Consider the following 16,003-nt stretch of genomic DNA (forward strand, 5'->3'; position numbering starts at 1 on the left):
ACGACACAAAACGGCACCTCTGATTAATATTTAGATAATTTGATTACGGTTTAATGTAGAAACTTAGCGATTTTTGCTGCTAAAAGCTAAGGAGTTAGCCATCACGGGGGTGTCTTTGGAGTCTTTGTAGCCTTTACAGAAGGTTTTCTATCCAGCCTGGAAGTTGTGCCTCTTTTCGTTGTTCAGCAATAAATCCAAACTCTTATATCCAAGATTTATCCACTTGATGTCCATAATTTATCAATTTTCCGTCATTTTTGCCGCTAGCTCGATGCTAGCTGCCATTTTGAATATCCCATGATGCTTTGCGAGATTGTGTTGACGTCTTTCAACCAATGGGAAGGCAGGTCCGTCATACAAAGAGTATATGGAGATGAAAGATAGATCGCTCCAGCGAATCCGAGCGAGAACAAAGACTATAGAGTGAAAGATGGATCACTCCAGTCTAATTACCGTTCTACAGGGAAGATTGTTTTGAGATTTGGCATAAATTTGGGCCTTTTTTGAAGAAAAGTAAATAGTTTGTCCTCTTACATGAGTTATAATGTTCATTATGGTTATTTTTGCACTGCATGACTCCAAATATATAGGAGAACTGTTTTAGAACATTGCTGTGTGTGATTTCAATAAATATGACATTATTATTTGATTATTGGCATAAGTGAATGTCATGAGGGCAAAAGCATCTGGACTTTTTTTGAAAAAATGTATATATTTAGTCAACTGTATAAGTTATAATGTTTATTTCTTCACAGTGTGACTCCTAATACATATGGGAACTGATGTAGACAGGAGATTGGCTGTGATATCAATATATATCTGTGAGATTCATGTTCCGTTTTATTTATTTATTTGTCTTTAAAGCAGCCATATTATGCTCATTTTCAGGTTCATGATTGTATTTTAAGGTTGTACCAGAATAGGTTTACATGGTTTAATTTTCAAAAAACACCATATTGTTGTTGTACTGCACCGCTCTCTCTCACTGCTGCAGATCCTCTTTTCAGCTGGTCTCTGTTTTAGCTACAGAGTGAGACCTCTTTTCTTCTTCTTCTTCTGTACTATCTTTGATTGCACTGCACATGTGCAGTAGCTCAGATGTAGATCATGTCAGCTAGCTAGCTCCATAGACAGTAAAAGAAAGGCTGTTTCTACAACTTTGGTCAGTTACAAGGCAGGATTAGCTGGGAGACTTCTAAATGAGGGCGCACATGTAAGTAGTTCTTTTGTAGATTATGGTGAACTTGTGTGTGTAGTAGCAGTGCTTTGCTATTGAGAACGAGGTAGCATGCTAGCGTTAGCATGCTAATGCTAACGCTACGAGCTAATGGTTGCGGTTAGCCTGCTCGTTTCGGCTTGTGACATCACAAGCCGTGCCGATTTTGAACAGCTCACCCAGAGACTGAAGGCAGGACACATTCAGAAACCGTATCTCACTCTAAACAGCATGGGTGGATTTTTTTCAAAGTTTGTATGAAGCACCAGAGACACAAAAGAACACCCTAATTCCCAAAAAAAGTGTTTTTTTTCATAATATGGGCACTTTAAGGTCATACAACCTTTTTTTACATTCAAGTGACCTCACTGCAGCACAAATATTCTAATAGCCCAGCCCAGAAAAAAAATTGTATTCATAAATTGAGTGTAGACAACAGGGTTGATGTTTTACAAGGTTTTTTAGAAAAAAAAACCAGACGGATAATGAACTGTAAAAATGACCTTAGGTTTCTGAGCGTTAAGAAAAGAAAGTTCAGCTCAGTTCAGTGTGTTTGTGACCAGTGTTAGACAACTTACTCAGGAAGTGGAATCAGTTACTTGTTACTTATTACTACTTAAAAAAGTAATATTACCTTACATATTACTTAGTATCAAAACTAATTAGTTATTGTTTGTTGTTGTTATATTACTATATTACTTTCTAACTGGATTAATAACTGTAATATAATTACTGTTTTGGAAATTGTAATCCCTTACACTACTCATTACTGGGGAAAGTATCCTAATAATATAACAGTAATAGATTACTTAGTAATGCGTTACTGCCCAACACTGTTTGTGACTCTGGCTGAGATGGAGGTGAAATATGTGAACCTGGGCTGTGGTTTACTGATCTCTTCCTGTCACAAACACTGTTTGACATCTGTTCATCTGGAGGTTTTTGTTCAGGCTGCAGGGAGACTTTCTCACTGTGGGGAACAACCTTCCAACAGGAGCAGTAGTAGGTGGCTGAATGATCGAGTTTAACTTTCTGGATCTGCAACTCACAGCCGTTCTGGTTATTCACAGCTGAGAAATCATCTTTCTGAGGATGATTGAAACCTGAATAAACAGTACCATCACGTCTATGGATAGCAAGAATCAATGTGAATGTTTCTGTGTCTCTCTTCTGGTACCAGAATATATAATCATTATAGTCACACTGCTCAGTGCCTCGACAGCTGAAGGAGACGTTTCCACCAACTCTCCTGGTCAATGTTAAATCATCCTGAATCAGCTGTGTTGCCATGGCAGCCAGCGCTGTAGAGAAACAGACAGGTAGATGAAGGTGAGTGTGAGCCAGTGTTTGTTAAAGGTGGAGTTTGTTGGCTCCTGATTGGCTGGAAACACTCACCTGAACACAGACAGCACAGAGCAGCAGCTGGGAGGAAAAGCATTTAGTTCAGTGGTGTTTCCTCTGGTGAACCTGGGGAGAAGTGGAGCTCTGATGCAGCTGAGGCCAAACAAGGACGAGCTGTGAGATCAGACGAGGACCACGTGGTTTCTAACAGCTCCTCACATCTCCCATCAGCCCCTGCAGCAGACAGATAAGGCTGCTGTCTGAGTTTAACAACAGGTGGAGCATTTCATCTGATTTTTCATTTAAAAACCTTTTATTAATGTTAATAAAGTTAACATATTAGTAAAAATGTTAAATTTCAGGATGAACAATTCAAATATGTTTATTAATTTATGTATAATTGATTTCATTAACAATTTTATTTATTTCATAATTCGATTATTTTAAATAATTTGAATTTATTTCTTACTTAGTTTAACTATTTTTTTAATTTATGTTTAACTTTGATTTATTTTGATATAGTTAATTATAGTTAATACTGTTAATGTATCAGTAATAATTGTGAGGTCTGGACTGTTGGTTTGACAGAACAAACATTGTGAAGGAGTCACTTTGGGTTCTGGGTAATTTCTGATGAACATTTCTCACTATTTTTACAAACCAATCAATCAATTAATGAAGAAAATAATCAGCAGATGAATCCAGAATGAAAATAATCATCAGTTAAAAGTTCAGAATGAGCTCCAGCTCAACCAACTCCAACAGTAAAATCCTGCTTTTACATTAATGCTGAGTATCAATAATCTAATATATAATATTAAAACAGTCACAGGGGACATTTTAACTTTCAAAACTACATTTCACTGATGATACTTACAGACTTTCACTGAAGGAACATTTTCAATGCAGGACTTTTACTGTAACAGAGTATTTGTACTGTGTGGTATCAGTACTTTTACTGCAGTAAAGTATCTGAATGAAACTACTGTTGTTACTGAGTAGAACATTTCCTTCACACTGCTGCCCCCTAGTGTCTGCAACAACAAACTGATTCACACACACAGCCTTTACTGTAAGGGTGAATCCCAAGTCTCTTATTTGATATCTCCTCGCTCCTCGCTGGAACCAGAAGTTGTTCTGGTTCTCCTTCATGAAGACCGTCTCAAAGCTCTTATTTCTGCCCTGAGGAGCGAGCATCGAGGAGGGATCATCGTGGAGCTATGAGCGATGATACAGAGAGCAGCCTTCCTGGAAGCCGTGCAGCTGAAAGTCGCTGCTAACTCCACCCAAACAGCTGACAAATTCACGTTACTCTTTAGAGGAAAGGACGTCTCATCCCTCTAAAACACATTTCCTTGTTCTCTCTCTCCTCTCATCTCTCCCATGTTTCCTCCGTGTGATGGGAAGGAAGGAAAGCAGGTGAAGGAAACGTGGAGACAATTTACCAACCTGAGACCTATCCCAAATACTACTATTACCAGGTATTACTACTACTACTGTGGCTGCTGCTGCTCCTAATACTGATAGTTCTTTCTACTTATGGGCTGACACTCACTGACTTAATGTTATATAGTTATATTTATGTTTTATTTGTTTCTGTATTTATTGTTTGTTTATTTCATATTAATATTTGAATATTTTGTCTTACCTGGCAATTAATCTCCTTCTGATTCTGATTCTTAACTTCATCTGTTTCCATTCAATTATTTTATAGGATGTAAGAATGCAGTAAAATAAATCTAAACTAGATTCAGTTTACCATCAGCAGACCCAAACACAATCTGTGGATTTTTACTTATTTATTTTTTCAGTTTTTCTGCTTGTGTTGGAGATGTGATAACATTCTGAGTTTTATTTTATTTTCTTTAATGTGTTTAACTCTCCTGTTGTTCTCGGGTCAAATTTGACCCATTTTCAAAAAGTTTCTATATCAGAAATGTGGGTTTCTTTCAACCAAATTTTAAAACAAAATAACCTGGATGGTTCCATACACCGTTCTTCACGAGTTAAATAAATGATCAGTTCACTACTTTAACTGAATTTGGGTGTTTTATTCAATTTTATAGCATTTAAAGAAACATTGATAATAGAAGGTTGAAAACCGTATGAGAAGAATTTAAAAAAAGCACAGTAAAACGTGACAAAAACGTCCCGAAAAGTGACAAAAACTTCGAAAAAAATAACAAGAACATCGGTAAAAGTGGCAAAAAAATAGGAAGAGTTTAAAAAAAAATGTCAAAAAAGCACATAAAAATATTAATATAAAGTTCGAAAAAAAAGTGACAAAGGTGTTGCAAAAGACGACCAAAACGTTGGAATTTTTTCAGTAGTAGTCGACGGGGGAAGACAACACAAGGGTTAAAATCTGTGAAAAATCAGCAGAACTCTGCGTCTGCAGATTCAGCGTGGCCCTGACCATCACATGTGACAAAGCAAAGATTACTTTCTTTATCAATTAATCTGCTGATTTGGTCTATAAACCATCAGATGAAAAGAGAAAGATGTCTCCATGACTTAAAATATTCTGTTTATTCAGTTTACTGTAAAACAAACTCAAATTTGAGACTTTGTTTTGCATTTGTGCTTGAAAATTACTAAAGCAATCAATTGATTTTGAAAATAGTTGCAGATTGATTTTCTATTGATTGACTAGTCAATTAATGGACCAAATATTGCTGCTGCTGCTGTCAGGAATCAAACTTTGACTCTGACTTTGTAAAAACACACAACTGCTTCAGACTAGGTGTCATAGTTGTGTTTTTCCTGTTTTATTTTGTTAATTCATTCCCTGTGTTCCTGTTTCCTTGTTATTTGTTCATGGTTATGTTTTCCCCGTGTTCTTTCTGTGTTCTCTCTTTTGTTTTCCTACTTCCATCCTTGTGTATGTTTTCATGCTTCAGTTTCCTGTTTTACTTCATCATGTCTGTTTCTCCTGATCAAGGTAAACTTCATTATCCCACAAGGGGAAATTCATGTGCTCATTCATTACGCGTCCTCGTCACAACATATTCTCTAAACATATAGACACCACAGACAAGCCAATAAGCATGTATAGAGAAGAGAATAACAACACTACAGAAATGACAATGACAGAAGTCAACAATAACAATACAAAAATAAAATAAACAATACTACAAAAAGACAATCCGACATCTGACGTTTATGATACGCAAAGAAAAAGACTAATATTATCAGGTAGCTAAAAATTTTTAAAAATAATAACTAGGAGTGATTATCAAAATAATTGAGATCTACCATCCAGTTAAAGTGCCAGTGTGGGATTAAAGTGCCTGCGATGTTCTTGGTCATTATACAGTCTGATCGCTGTAGGAACAAATGATTTACTGCACCTTTCTGTTCTAATTCTCTGTTGTACAATTCTACCAGCTGACCTATTGCTTCTCATAAATTTATGGTGAAGAGGGTGAGTGGGGTCATTAAGGATTTGGTCAGTCTTTTTTAAGATAAGCTCGTTGTACAGCTGAGCTGCCGACACCTGGTGAATACCGATGATCCTACTGGCCATCTTGATCATTCGCTGCAATCTCTTTTGGTCCTTAACATGCATGTTACCAAGCACACAGATGAGGCCAAAAGACAGAACACTCTGGAGGATACTTTCATAAAACATTACAAGGATGTGTCTGTCTAATCTAAAAGTGTTTAGTTTCCTAAGGAAAAACATCCGCTGGTGCATTTTCTTAGTTTTATTCAGTGCACATTCATTAAAAGTTAATTTAGAGTCAATTTCAACTCCCAAATATTTGTAGGTTGAGACTCTCTCTAGTAGTTCACCATTGATCTTAGTTCTATTTTTGCTAAAATCTATAACCATCTCTTTTGTTTTCTTCACATTTATTTCAAGAAAATTATCAGAACACCACTGAGTGAAACCCTGTAATTCCTCTGGAATTTATTCACAGAAGAAATGTCAGATTTTAAAAAGCCAACCAGTGCTGTGTCACCAGCATATTTAAAATAAGTGTGGGCTGAAGAGGAGGCTTGACAATTATTGGTGTACAATGTGTATAAAATAGGCGACAGAACGCACCCTTGTGGTGGCCCATGTGTTTATAGTTTTTAAGGATGATATACACGAGTTAAATCTGACTGCGGTCCGTCAAGAAGTTATAATGAGAGATCAATTGGGGATTTACTCCCAAATGCACCAATTTTCCAATTTTTCCAACAGGGTGCAGATCATTGAGTTCCTTAGGTCTGTTGTTTTTAGGCACAGGAACTATTAGGGATTTTTTTCCATAAACTGGGAACAACACCAGTATCTAGTGACAGCTGAAACAACCTATGGAAGGGCTGTGCCAGCTGATCAGCACACACCTTTAATGTCCGACAGCTGATTCCATCAGGTCCACAAGTTTTACGAGAATTTACACGTCTAAAATAAGATTTGACATCATCCATAGAGATGTCAATATCCACACCCTTCATGCCTCTTCCTGCTGTGATGGCCTCATTCTGTTCTGCTTTAAAATCATATGTGTCAGATCTACAATACAAATCGTTTAATTGATTTGCCATGTTAAAGTCATTCTCTGTTACCATAAGGTGCTTCTTGGGCTTGTATCCTGTAATAGATTGGACTCCCTGCCAGGCTCTCCTAACATCATTTTTGAAAAAGCTTTCTAACTTATGTTTGTATTCTGCTTTGCAGTCATTGATCTTGCTTTTAATCTTTTTCTCTTCTCTACTTCCTCCTGATTTAAACAGATGTTTTTTTTCTCTAACGACCCAGGGCTTGTTATTTGGAAACATCTTAATAGTCTTTCGGGGGATGATTGTGTCCTCACAGAATTGTACATACCCCGAAATAGCGAACGCTGCATCATTGATGTTGTCAGTCCCGTCAGTATCTACATTCCAGTCTGTGCACTCCAGGCAGTCCTGAAGAGACTCAGTCGCAGCAGCAGACCAGCATTTGACCTCCACCTTTGTTGCTTTCTCACACCGTAGTTGGGACACATAGGAAGGCATCAGCTTAATCATATTATGGTCCGAATTCCCTAAACCAGGCAAAGCCTTAGAATAAAAGGATGTTTCCATAGCAATGGTCTAGGCAAGCTTCATTACGCGTAGAACAGGTGACATATTGTTGGTACGTAGGTAAATGTTCCTTTAGACTGCATAAATTGAAGTCACCCATCACAAAATTGGCTGCGTCGGGGGCCTCCTCCTCCGCTTCAGCTACAAGTTCCTGAATCGTAGTGGCAGCGGCTGATGAGTCGGCGGAGGGCGCAATATACACAACAACAGTCTGATTTGGTGTATTTCCCTAGGCAGGTGATAAGGCCTTAGGCAGAGCGTTAGTAGTTCAATGTCCTTCGTGCAGATCTGATGCTTCATCGTAATATGACCAGGATTACAATATTTATTGTTGATAAACACACACACACACACCTCAACCTTTCCTTTTCCCGGAGTTCAGGTTGCGGTCCATCCTCACCAGCGTATAGCCCTCTAGATCGACCAACGAGTCAGGGTCCACCTCAGTGAGCCAGCTTTCTGTCAAGCAAATAAGGCAGGATTGCCGGTAGTCGCTGAGGTGCTGAGTGCAGGCCCGCAACTCCTCTGCCTTATTCCTTAGGCTTTGGACATTGCCGAGCATAACAGATGGAAGTGATTGTCTGTTGTTGTCTTTTCACTCGTTCCCGGATTCCTCCTTTTCTGCCGCGTTTCCTTGCTTTGGGGTTGTTGCCCCTGACACAGTCAGATGGAAGCAATGATGTGTCGTTGGGATGAAAACGCGTTGCAGGGGATTTAAGATTTAACAGAAAGTCTCGTGTGTAGGTGATTCAGGCTTCCAGGTAGTTGTAACCGGCGGCTTGTTTGGCATGATTGGTTAAAAAAGTGATCAAGATCACCAGCAGGATGGCTGGGTTCAGCTTCATTCTGAACCCTAAACGATCATCTGTCTAAAAACTTAATTTAATCGTCGATATTCCGACGGATTGTAAAACAATTATATAAACAAACAAAACACAGCTGACAGGACGTGCAGAAGACCGTGTCGCCGCTCGCGCATGCACCAACGGGCATCCTGTGTCATGTCTTGTTCTACTTCCTGCCTTGTGTGTTTTACCTCCTTTGTGATTGTCTGTCCACCTGTTCATGATCCCTCATGTCACCTGTACCTTGTTACTACCCTCGTTATCTTGTGTATTTAGTCTCTGTGCTCTCTTTGTCTGATCATTGTCATTACGTGTCTTTTCCTGTGTCTGTAGTTTTGTTCCTAGTGTTTTGTGATTTTCTTTTTGCCAGTTTTAGACCTGCTTGCTTCACTTTTTGTTGTCGCTATTTTAATTTAATAAACCTTCGAAACCTTACTCTGCCTCCTCGTCTTAACTCTCTTCATTTTTGGGTCCAAGCCTGCACAAATCCTGACACTAGGCCTCTTAAACACACTCAGAAATGGAGATACAAGACAAGAACATTTCTGTACTTACAGGTTTACTATTTAAAATGTTCCCCTAACAGTACAATATTGTTATTTAGGAGGCCAGAACTGTACCTTTCCACTAATTTAAGGATACAACATAAAAGAGAGAACACATTTGTACCATTTCAACACCAAGGGTAAAAATATTAAATAAATGCACTCAAGCATTTATTTCATATTCTTGATATCAGACGTCAGTTTCCTCAACGATTTCAGTCTTTGTCAGCACTAGTTAGACATCTCGTCTCACTAGTTGAACAACACCTCTCACTATTTACTCTTTATCATCATCTAGTTAACTAGTGAGGCTCAAAATGTCCATTAGCTAACTAACTAACTTTACTATTATACTCACAGACTTTCACTGAAGGAACATTTTCAATGCAGGACTTTTACTGTAACAGTGTATTTGTACATTACTTTTACTGCAGTAAAGGATCAGAATACTTTCTGCAACACTGCATACAAGAAACAACAAAAAGAGACAAGAAAAACACAAATAAAGAAACACAAGACCTGTAGTTTGAAGCAGTGAGTCTCTGCAGCCACCAGAGGACAGCAGTGTCAAAGTAACAACAGGAGGAGACAGAGGTCATCATCATTTTATTGGTTATTATAAGGAGCCCCATTAGCTGTCACCTAGACAACCAGCTAGTCTTCCTGGGGTCCAAAAAAACTATAATTCAGACAATATTAAAATATTTTATGACAGATACAGGAAAAGGAAGGAAACATAACAAACTCTAACAAGTATAAAACAACATACCTTTTTATTTTTTGCATGTTATCTTTATTTTTTTAGGTAAGTCATTAAGAACAGGTTCTTATTAACAATGGAGGCCTGACAAGTGGCTAAGCCACTTAGGGAAAGGGAAAGAGGGCTAGAACATGAATACATTAGACATACATACAGTTTAAATGACATAAAATACAATTTTAATACAACCCAGACAGCAGTAAACACGTATACAGAGAGGAACACACAGGGACATGGGTGAGTATATCAAGGAAAGAACCCCCCAAAAAATAATCTGAAAAACTAAATTACATTACACAACATAACACAGAGGTTAAGAGTTAACATAGGTAGCTCACAAAGACGAACGGATATTTATTACAACAAAATAAAATAAGAAAAGAAAAATATGGCAAATGTATTCAAAATGACATGAGGACAATCTAAAATGTGTTAACATGTCTTCTTTCAGATTAGTGGAAAGAAAACATTTATTTTTCTACACTTTGTTTATTTGTGTCTGTAGATTTCTCCTAAATCTACCAAAAGATATTTCTGAAATTTCAGAAAACGTGTAATACAAATATTAATTTCCTAAATAATGTAATCAAATGGGGAAAGTTCATGGTGATATCTATTAGTTACATTTTCTCCCCTTAAGGAGCCTGCACACTGCTCCAACAAACTCCAACAAACTCCAACAGTTGGGTCAGTGTGGGCCGGCCGTCTGTGTTTGTTGGCGTTTGTTGGATGGAGTCGTTAGAGTTTATGTCCAGTCTGGTCTGGTGGAGTTGGAGAAAGTCGGACCAATGTCGCCCATTTTACAACAAACGGCAACATTCAAACAGCTGGAAATGCTGTCTCTAAAATGGGTGTTTTTTCTGGCAATTAGTGGAGTAACCATAGTGAGTAATTCCTCAAAACCTTGAGGTGCAAAACAGGCAAAATTCCCAAAAGCTGGAGTATCTTCTGAGCGAAGTTCTTGACACAAGTTAGGATAGACACCCTGTTTCACATGTCACAATATCCAAGGTTTACACCACAGTCTCCTCCTGGCTCGTCTTGGTTGCCGTCTCTCCTGTACACGGCTAGCAGCTTTACAGGCCAGGTAGACCAGAACTACTTCAGCCACATTCAACAAGATCTCCATTTCATCCATGTTATATTACACTAAAACTCAAATAAGAAAAGGTAGGACTAGGTGACCAAAGTCAGTCTTGTCTGTTACTGTCTGGGCCGTGTGGACTGGCAGTTGGTTCATGAACATTCTAAAGACTACCAACATTCTAGTTGCCAACAGCGACCAACTTTAGAATGTTGGAGTTTGTTGGTATTTGTTGGAGCAGTGTGCAAGCTCCTTTAAGATGAAATCAACCTGTATGGTTGGTTATGTAAATTATGATTGTGTTTTCAGAAGCTTGAGTTACGGCGGTGCAGCGATAGGTTGTTTGATGTTAACATGTTAACATGGACGCTCTAGTTCTGCTGTTAGAGATGCAGATGTTTTTTTGAGGGGGTGAAACAACAAGATGACTTGTTTGTCTCTGTGGTTTGTGTTCTGTCGCTCTGATCAATGATAACAGATGTACCGCTTATTTTTGGAAAATACTGCGGTCGACTTCTTAAACGTTTATGTGTATGTATAATAATGATGTATTACTACACATTCTTATTCATAATATCCACTGTTTTAGGAATCAGAGTTTTAGTTTACAATTATTCATGATTTAAGGGGAAAATAAGAAAAAGACTTGTAAACTTTTATTCCCATTTTTATTTTAGCTTTTCTGTGCTTTATTCTTAAAAATAAACAGAAATATAATTCATGTGATGTTTGTGGTTTTGTATATACTGCACATGGTTGTTTTTTATTCACTACATTTTATTTTTGTTTTTGATTTGAGCTGTTTCTTTCTCAGATTAATAACAGATCCAAGCTGAGAGAGTGAATACTGAGAGCTGAACTCAAACTCAAGTTCCTGGAATGATCCTTTAACCAGAGTGGATGGTTGTAACTGTCATTGTGTTGTTAATGTGAGAAAGGCTGCAGAGCAGAAACCCACACAGCCCGTCTGCTGCAGGAAAGGAAGTGGTGATTCGCTGTCAACAGTTTTTTATGATTTCTAATAACCACTGAGAACAGATTCATATCTGCTGCTGCTGGAAACACTCAGGAACTCCTCTTCCTCTCTGCAGCTGTGTGTCTTTTCTCTTGTGGTCTGGAAGCCTTTTTTCCACTGAGCCCTCTACCCACACACAGTTTAACTGAGCCCAGAGAGCAACAATGATGACCCACCTGGAGGTCACGTCCATGGACTTTATTTATGGGGATTTTAGCCATCAGAGGTGAACTTTACAGTTTACACTTGGATTTGATGAAAGTCCTCATACAAACATGACAAACAACTCACATGAGTGTTTCCTGATCTGATGTCTCAGTGGTTAATGTCTGCAATGCAAATAAGGCATCTTCTTATTAAATATGTGCTTATTTGCATACATACAATGTTGTACAAGTCAGACTTAATGATATCTGAACAAAGCCCTGCGTAAAAAAATGTTGGAATAAAGATAGGAATGAAAGTGTAAAGTTTGGTTTATGTAAGTTCTACTGAAGTGGAGATTTCTGGCTCAGCGTCTGAGAACAAAACCTTTAAAGATATGGATTATAAAATGAAGACATTTGAAAGACTCTACAGGTAAATAAGTGTTAATATTTTAACTAACAGATATCACCATGAAACCTCCCCAGTTGATTACCTACATTAAGATGATTAGTTTTTGTATTACAAGTTTTATGAAATTGAATGTTTAAATATGCAAACAAGGCATCATCTAATGTTAACTTTTTCTGAATTTAGGAGAAATCTACAGGCACAAATAAACACAGTGTAGTAATATAAATGTTTTCTATCTGCTATTTCTATCTTTTCCTCGAGAAGACTCCAGTGTGGAACAACCACACCTACTGATTAGTAAACAACAACTGGTTACATATATTTGTTATCTTTGGTTAGCTGTCCAATGACAATGATTCTGATTCTAATTATTTGAATGAAATCCAAAAAACAAGGATGAAAAAAACAGAAACTTTTATTTATGCTCATTTACGTTCATTAAGAATGTTACACTGAAAAAAATGAAAAAGCTGCCACACTCTGAATAATGTATTAAAGAGAAACACAAGAACAGAAAAAATACTATGAACTATGAAATATCTACCAGACGGCTGATCTATCATTATACAAGTCATAATTAAAAGTAGAAATAAACTCAAGTATCAACACAACAGAATTTAAACTTAGTAACTGTTAAGATATATATGTATTTATACGGTTAGGATGACAACTACAACACGTCATAATTGATATTTGTGAATAGTGATTAAAGTGATAAATGAGATGAATTGATGAGATTTGATGGTGAGAAAAGTCGAGCAGAAAACAGTCAGTCAGCATGTGTTCAGTTGGTGGACGGTCCCTTGTTTCTGAGGATCATCAGCAGAGAGAGTCCACAGCAGTACACCAGACTCTTCACTATCAGCTGTGTGTACAGCAGACAGAACAACTTCACCCTGCACTGAAACTGGAAGGACACTGACACACACACACACACACACACACACACACACACACACACACACACACACACACAGTTTCAGTATGTTCTACTATATATTTTTCATCAGAACATCTTCAGATTTTCATCAGTATAACTTGGACGTTTCCAGACGGGACAACCACCTTCACATAAAGACGGGGGTCGGCTACAATTTACATGAAAGTTCAAAGGCCCCTATTAAAAACAAACAAGTCAAATCTCTACCAAGCTTTTCAGTTATGGAGCCAGGACAGTGACTGTAAGTGTTGACATTGAAAACAGAAGCTGAAGTGTAAAAGGTTATTGAAGGAGAGTGAGCAGGTGATCTTACAGTCAGCTTCCTCCAGAGCTAGCTGGTCTGGTGGATCTCTCTCTGGAGGACAGGAGGCTGCTGGAGCTGGAACCTCTGAAACAGAAAAGCAGTGAAATGTTTGGAGTTGCAGTGACAAATGTCAGTCATCTACTCCTCTGCTCTCTTTGACAGCATCTCCACATGAAGCTGAATCACTGCTGAACACAGTCACCAAGCCTTCATTAGGGTCAGCTCTGTGCGTTGCTATGGTTGTTGTACAAAAACAACAGTTTGCAAGCAGGGTTCAAAATTAGCACCGTTTACCAGCCAAATGCTGGTGAAAAATGCAAGTGGCTGGTAGATTTGCTTCACTCACCAGCCAAAAAACCTGATGGTAATCTATTGAGTGGCTGGTAATACTTGAACGTTCACTAGCCATTTGGCTGGTGAACGAAAAAGTTAATTTTGAGGCCTGTTTGCAAGGCTGCTGTAGAGATGCCGACTTTTTCAAGAAGCTGGTTAAAGGAATGAAAGAGGGAGGCTGTGTTCACATAATCCAACAAGTCCACCACCGCTGGAACAAAAATCCTATTTTGCACGGCTGCATGTAAACGGGAATATTAGTGGAATATTCTCTTTATTTAGCTATGTAAACAGATTAGTCAGAATATTGTCTTTTAGGATATTTTTAGGAACAGCTGCACACTATATTGCTTGTATATTCTTATTTTTTTTAATGTTTTTAAATTCTATTTTATTTCTTTGCAAAGCACCAAGAGGAATTCCATCCAATTTAATTGTATCCTGTACAATGACAATAAAGAATTCTTTTGTATTCTGTTCATTTAAACGTAATCAGTACTGAACACAGTCACCAAACCTTGTTCTGTTTGGGCCTCCACTGGTCCCCCCTCATGTTGGACCTCACAGTGGTATTTATATGTGCTGTTAACTTGCTGATGGATCAGCAAGATGGAGGCGGTGCGTCCTGACTCTCTGATCTCCAGCTGCTCTCCCTCATCAGGGAGCAGATCCTCCAGAGGACCATTCTCCTTTCGTCTTTTCCAGGAGAACTGGACCAGAGGAGGAAACATGGCTGAGGCCAGACACAGCAGGGAGCTCTTCCCCTCCAGGTGGGCTCTGGATGCTGCTGGGTACACGCTCACCACGGGCTTCACTACCGGCTCATCTGAAGTTTGACAGCAGCAACAAGCAGCACAGACACACATTCACACAGTCAACAGCAGCTTACAGCACTGCATTCAGTCTGATCCTGGAAACTACATGGACTCTGATCACTAAACTACTCATCAATACAGCACAAAGTTCACTACATATACTGTATTCACCTTCATATCAAACACACGGATCATCTCATGTCAGCACGTCTTATATGGAGACTAAAGACAATTATGGACACACATTATGGATTAATGTACAAAGTCTATTCACTATAATTATTATTACTAACATAATATAGTGATGACATTTTCCTTTAATTATATTTCTATATTATAATAAATAACATTTACTTTCACATTTAATACTTGAGCAATTTTGAATTATTACAATTTATAAAATATATTTTAATATATATTGAAACTACACAATTCATAAAAAATGTCATATCATTTTTAACAACAATGTTCACGTTTATACACAACTACAATAAAATGTTCAACAATAAGTGTTGCCCCATGGCCCGGGGCAAGTAAATATAACAACAACAAAAAAGATTTAAATAATTTATATTTTAAATGTATGTGGTCAAAAACAGATAGAAATCACTGTCTCTCTGGTAAGTTAAGTAATTGTTATTAGATTTGATAGTTTTTATTTTAAATAACAGCCTCCACTTTCAGTATGAACTTTAACTCATCTATGACTCTGTTCATGATGTGTTTATACATTTTATATAAAGATCAAATATAACTATTTATTTGAGTCTTTGTCCTTATTTGATAACCACTAATGAAAAACTATTTGTATAGGAGCCAATAAAGATTGACTTTGAACGAGTAGAAATCATTTTTACATCAAAAAAATTCTTAACATTAAACCGTGAATGATTTTTATTCAACAGATTCTCACTCCCATCTCCTAAAATCCAGACGCTTGGTCAGGTTCCTTTGGCGTTGTTATTGATGATAAAAGTCTCCTTTAGTGTCAGATCTAAACGTGTTTTATCTAAACGTGCTGGGTCGGGACTATGCGGCCCATTTTTGACCAGTTAGGTTTAGGAAAAGATGGTGGGTGGGCTTACGTTTCCAGGACACGCGGGACAAGAACGGGACGGTTGGGTTTAGGAAACGTGACACGCGGGACACGATCCCCGGTCTCCTGGGTGAAAGTCCTGTGTGGTCT

At 37.9% G+C, this 16,003-nt stretch overlaps 2 gene segments (V, D, J or C); both read right to left on the reverse strand.

Moving 5' to 3' along the window:
* Nucleotides 1-1,901: 1,901 nt before the first annotated feature.
* LOC118495924 lies at nucleotides 1,902-2,816 on the reverse strand. The segment is given in 2 exon segments: nucleotides 1,902-2,517; nucleotides 2,612-2,816. Coding segments are annotated over 2 exon segments (561 nt in total).
* A 10,009-nt stretch (nucleotides 2,817-12,825) lies between these two features.
* Nucleotides 12,826-15,114, reverse strand: LOC116045106. The segment is given in 3 exon segments: nucleotides 12,826-13,343; nucleotides 13,679-13,753; nucleotides 14,520-15,114. Coding segments are annotated over 3 exon segments (558 nt in total).
* Between the last annotated feature and the right edge of the window lie 889 nt (nucleotides 15,115-16,003).

The sequence above is a fragment of the Sander lucioperca genome, chromosome 9, assembly GCF_008315115.2.
Source record: "Sander lucioperca isolate FBNREF2018 chromosome 9, SLUC_FBN_1.2, whole genome shotgun sequence".
Classification (NCBI taxonomy): Eukaryota; Metazoa; Chordata; class Actinopteri; order Perciformes; family Percidae; genus Sander; species Sander lucioperca.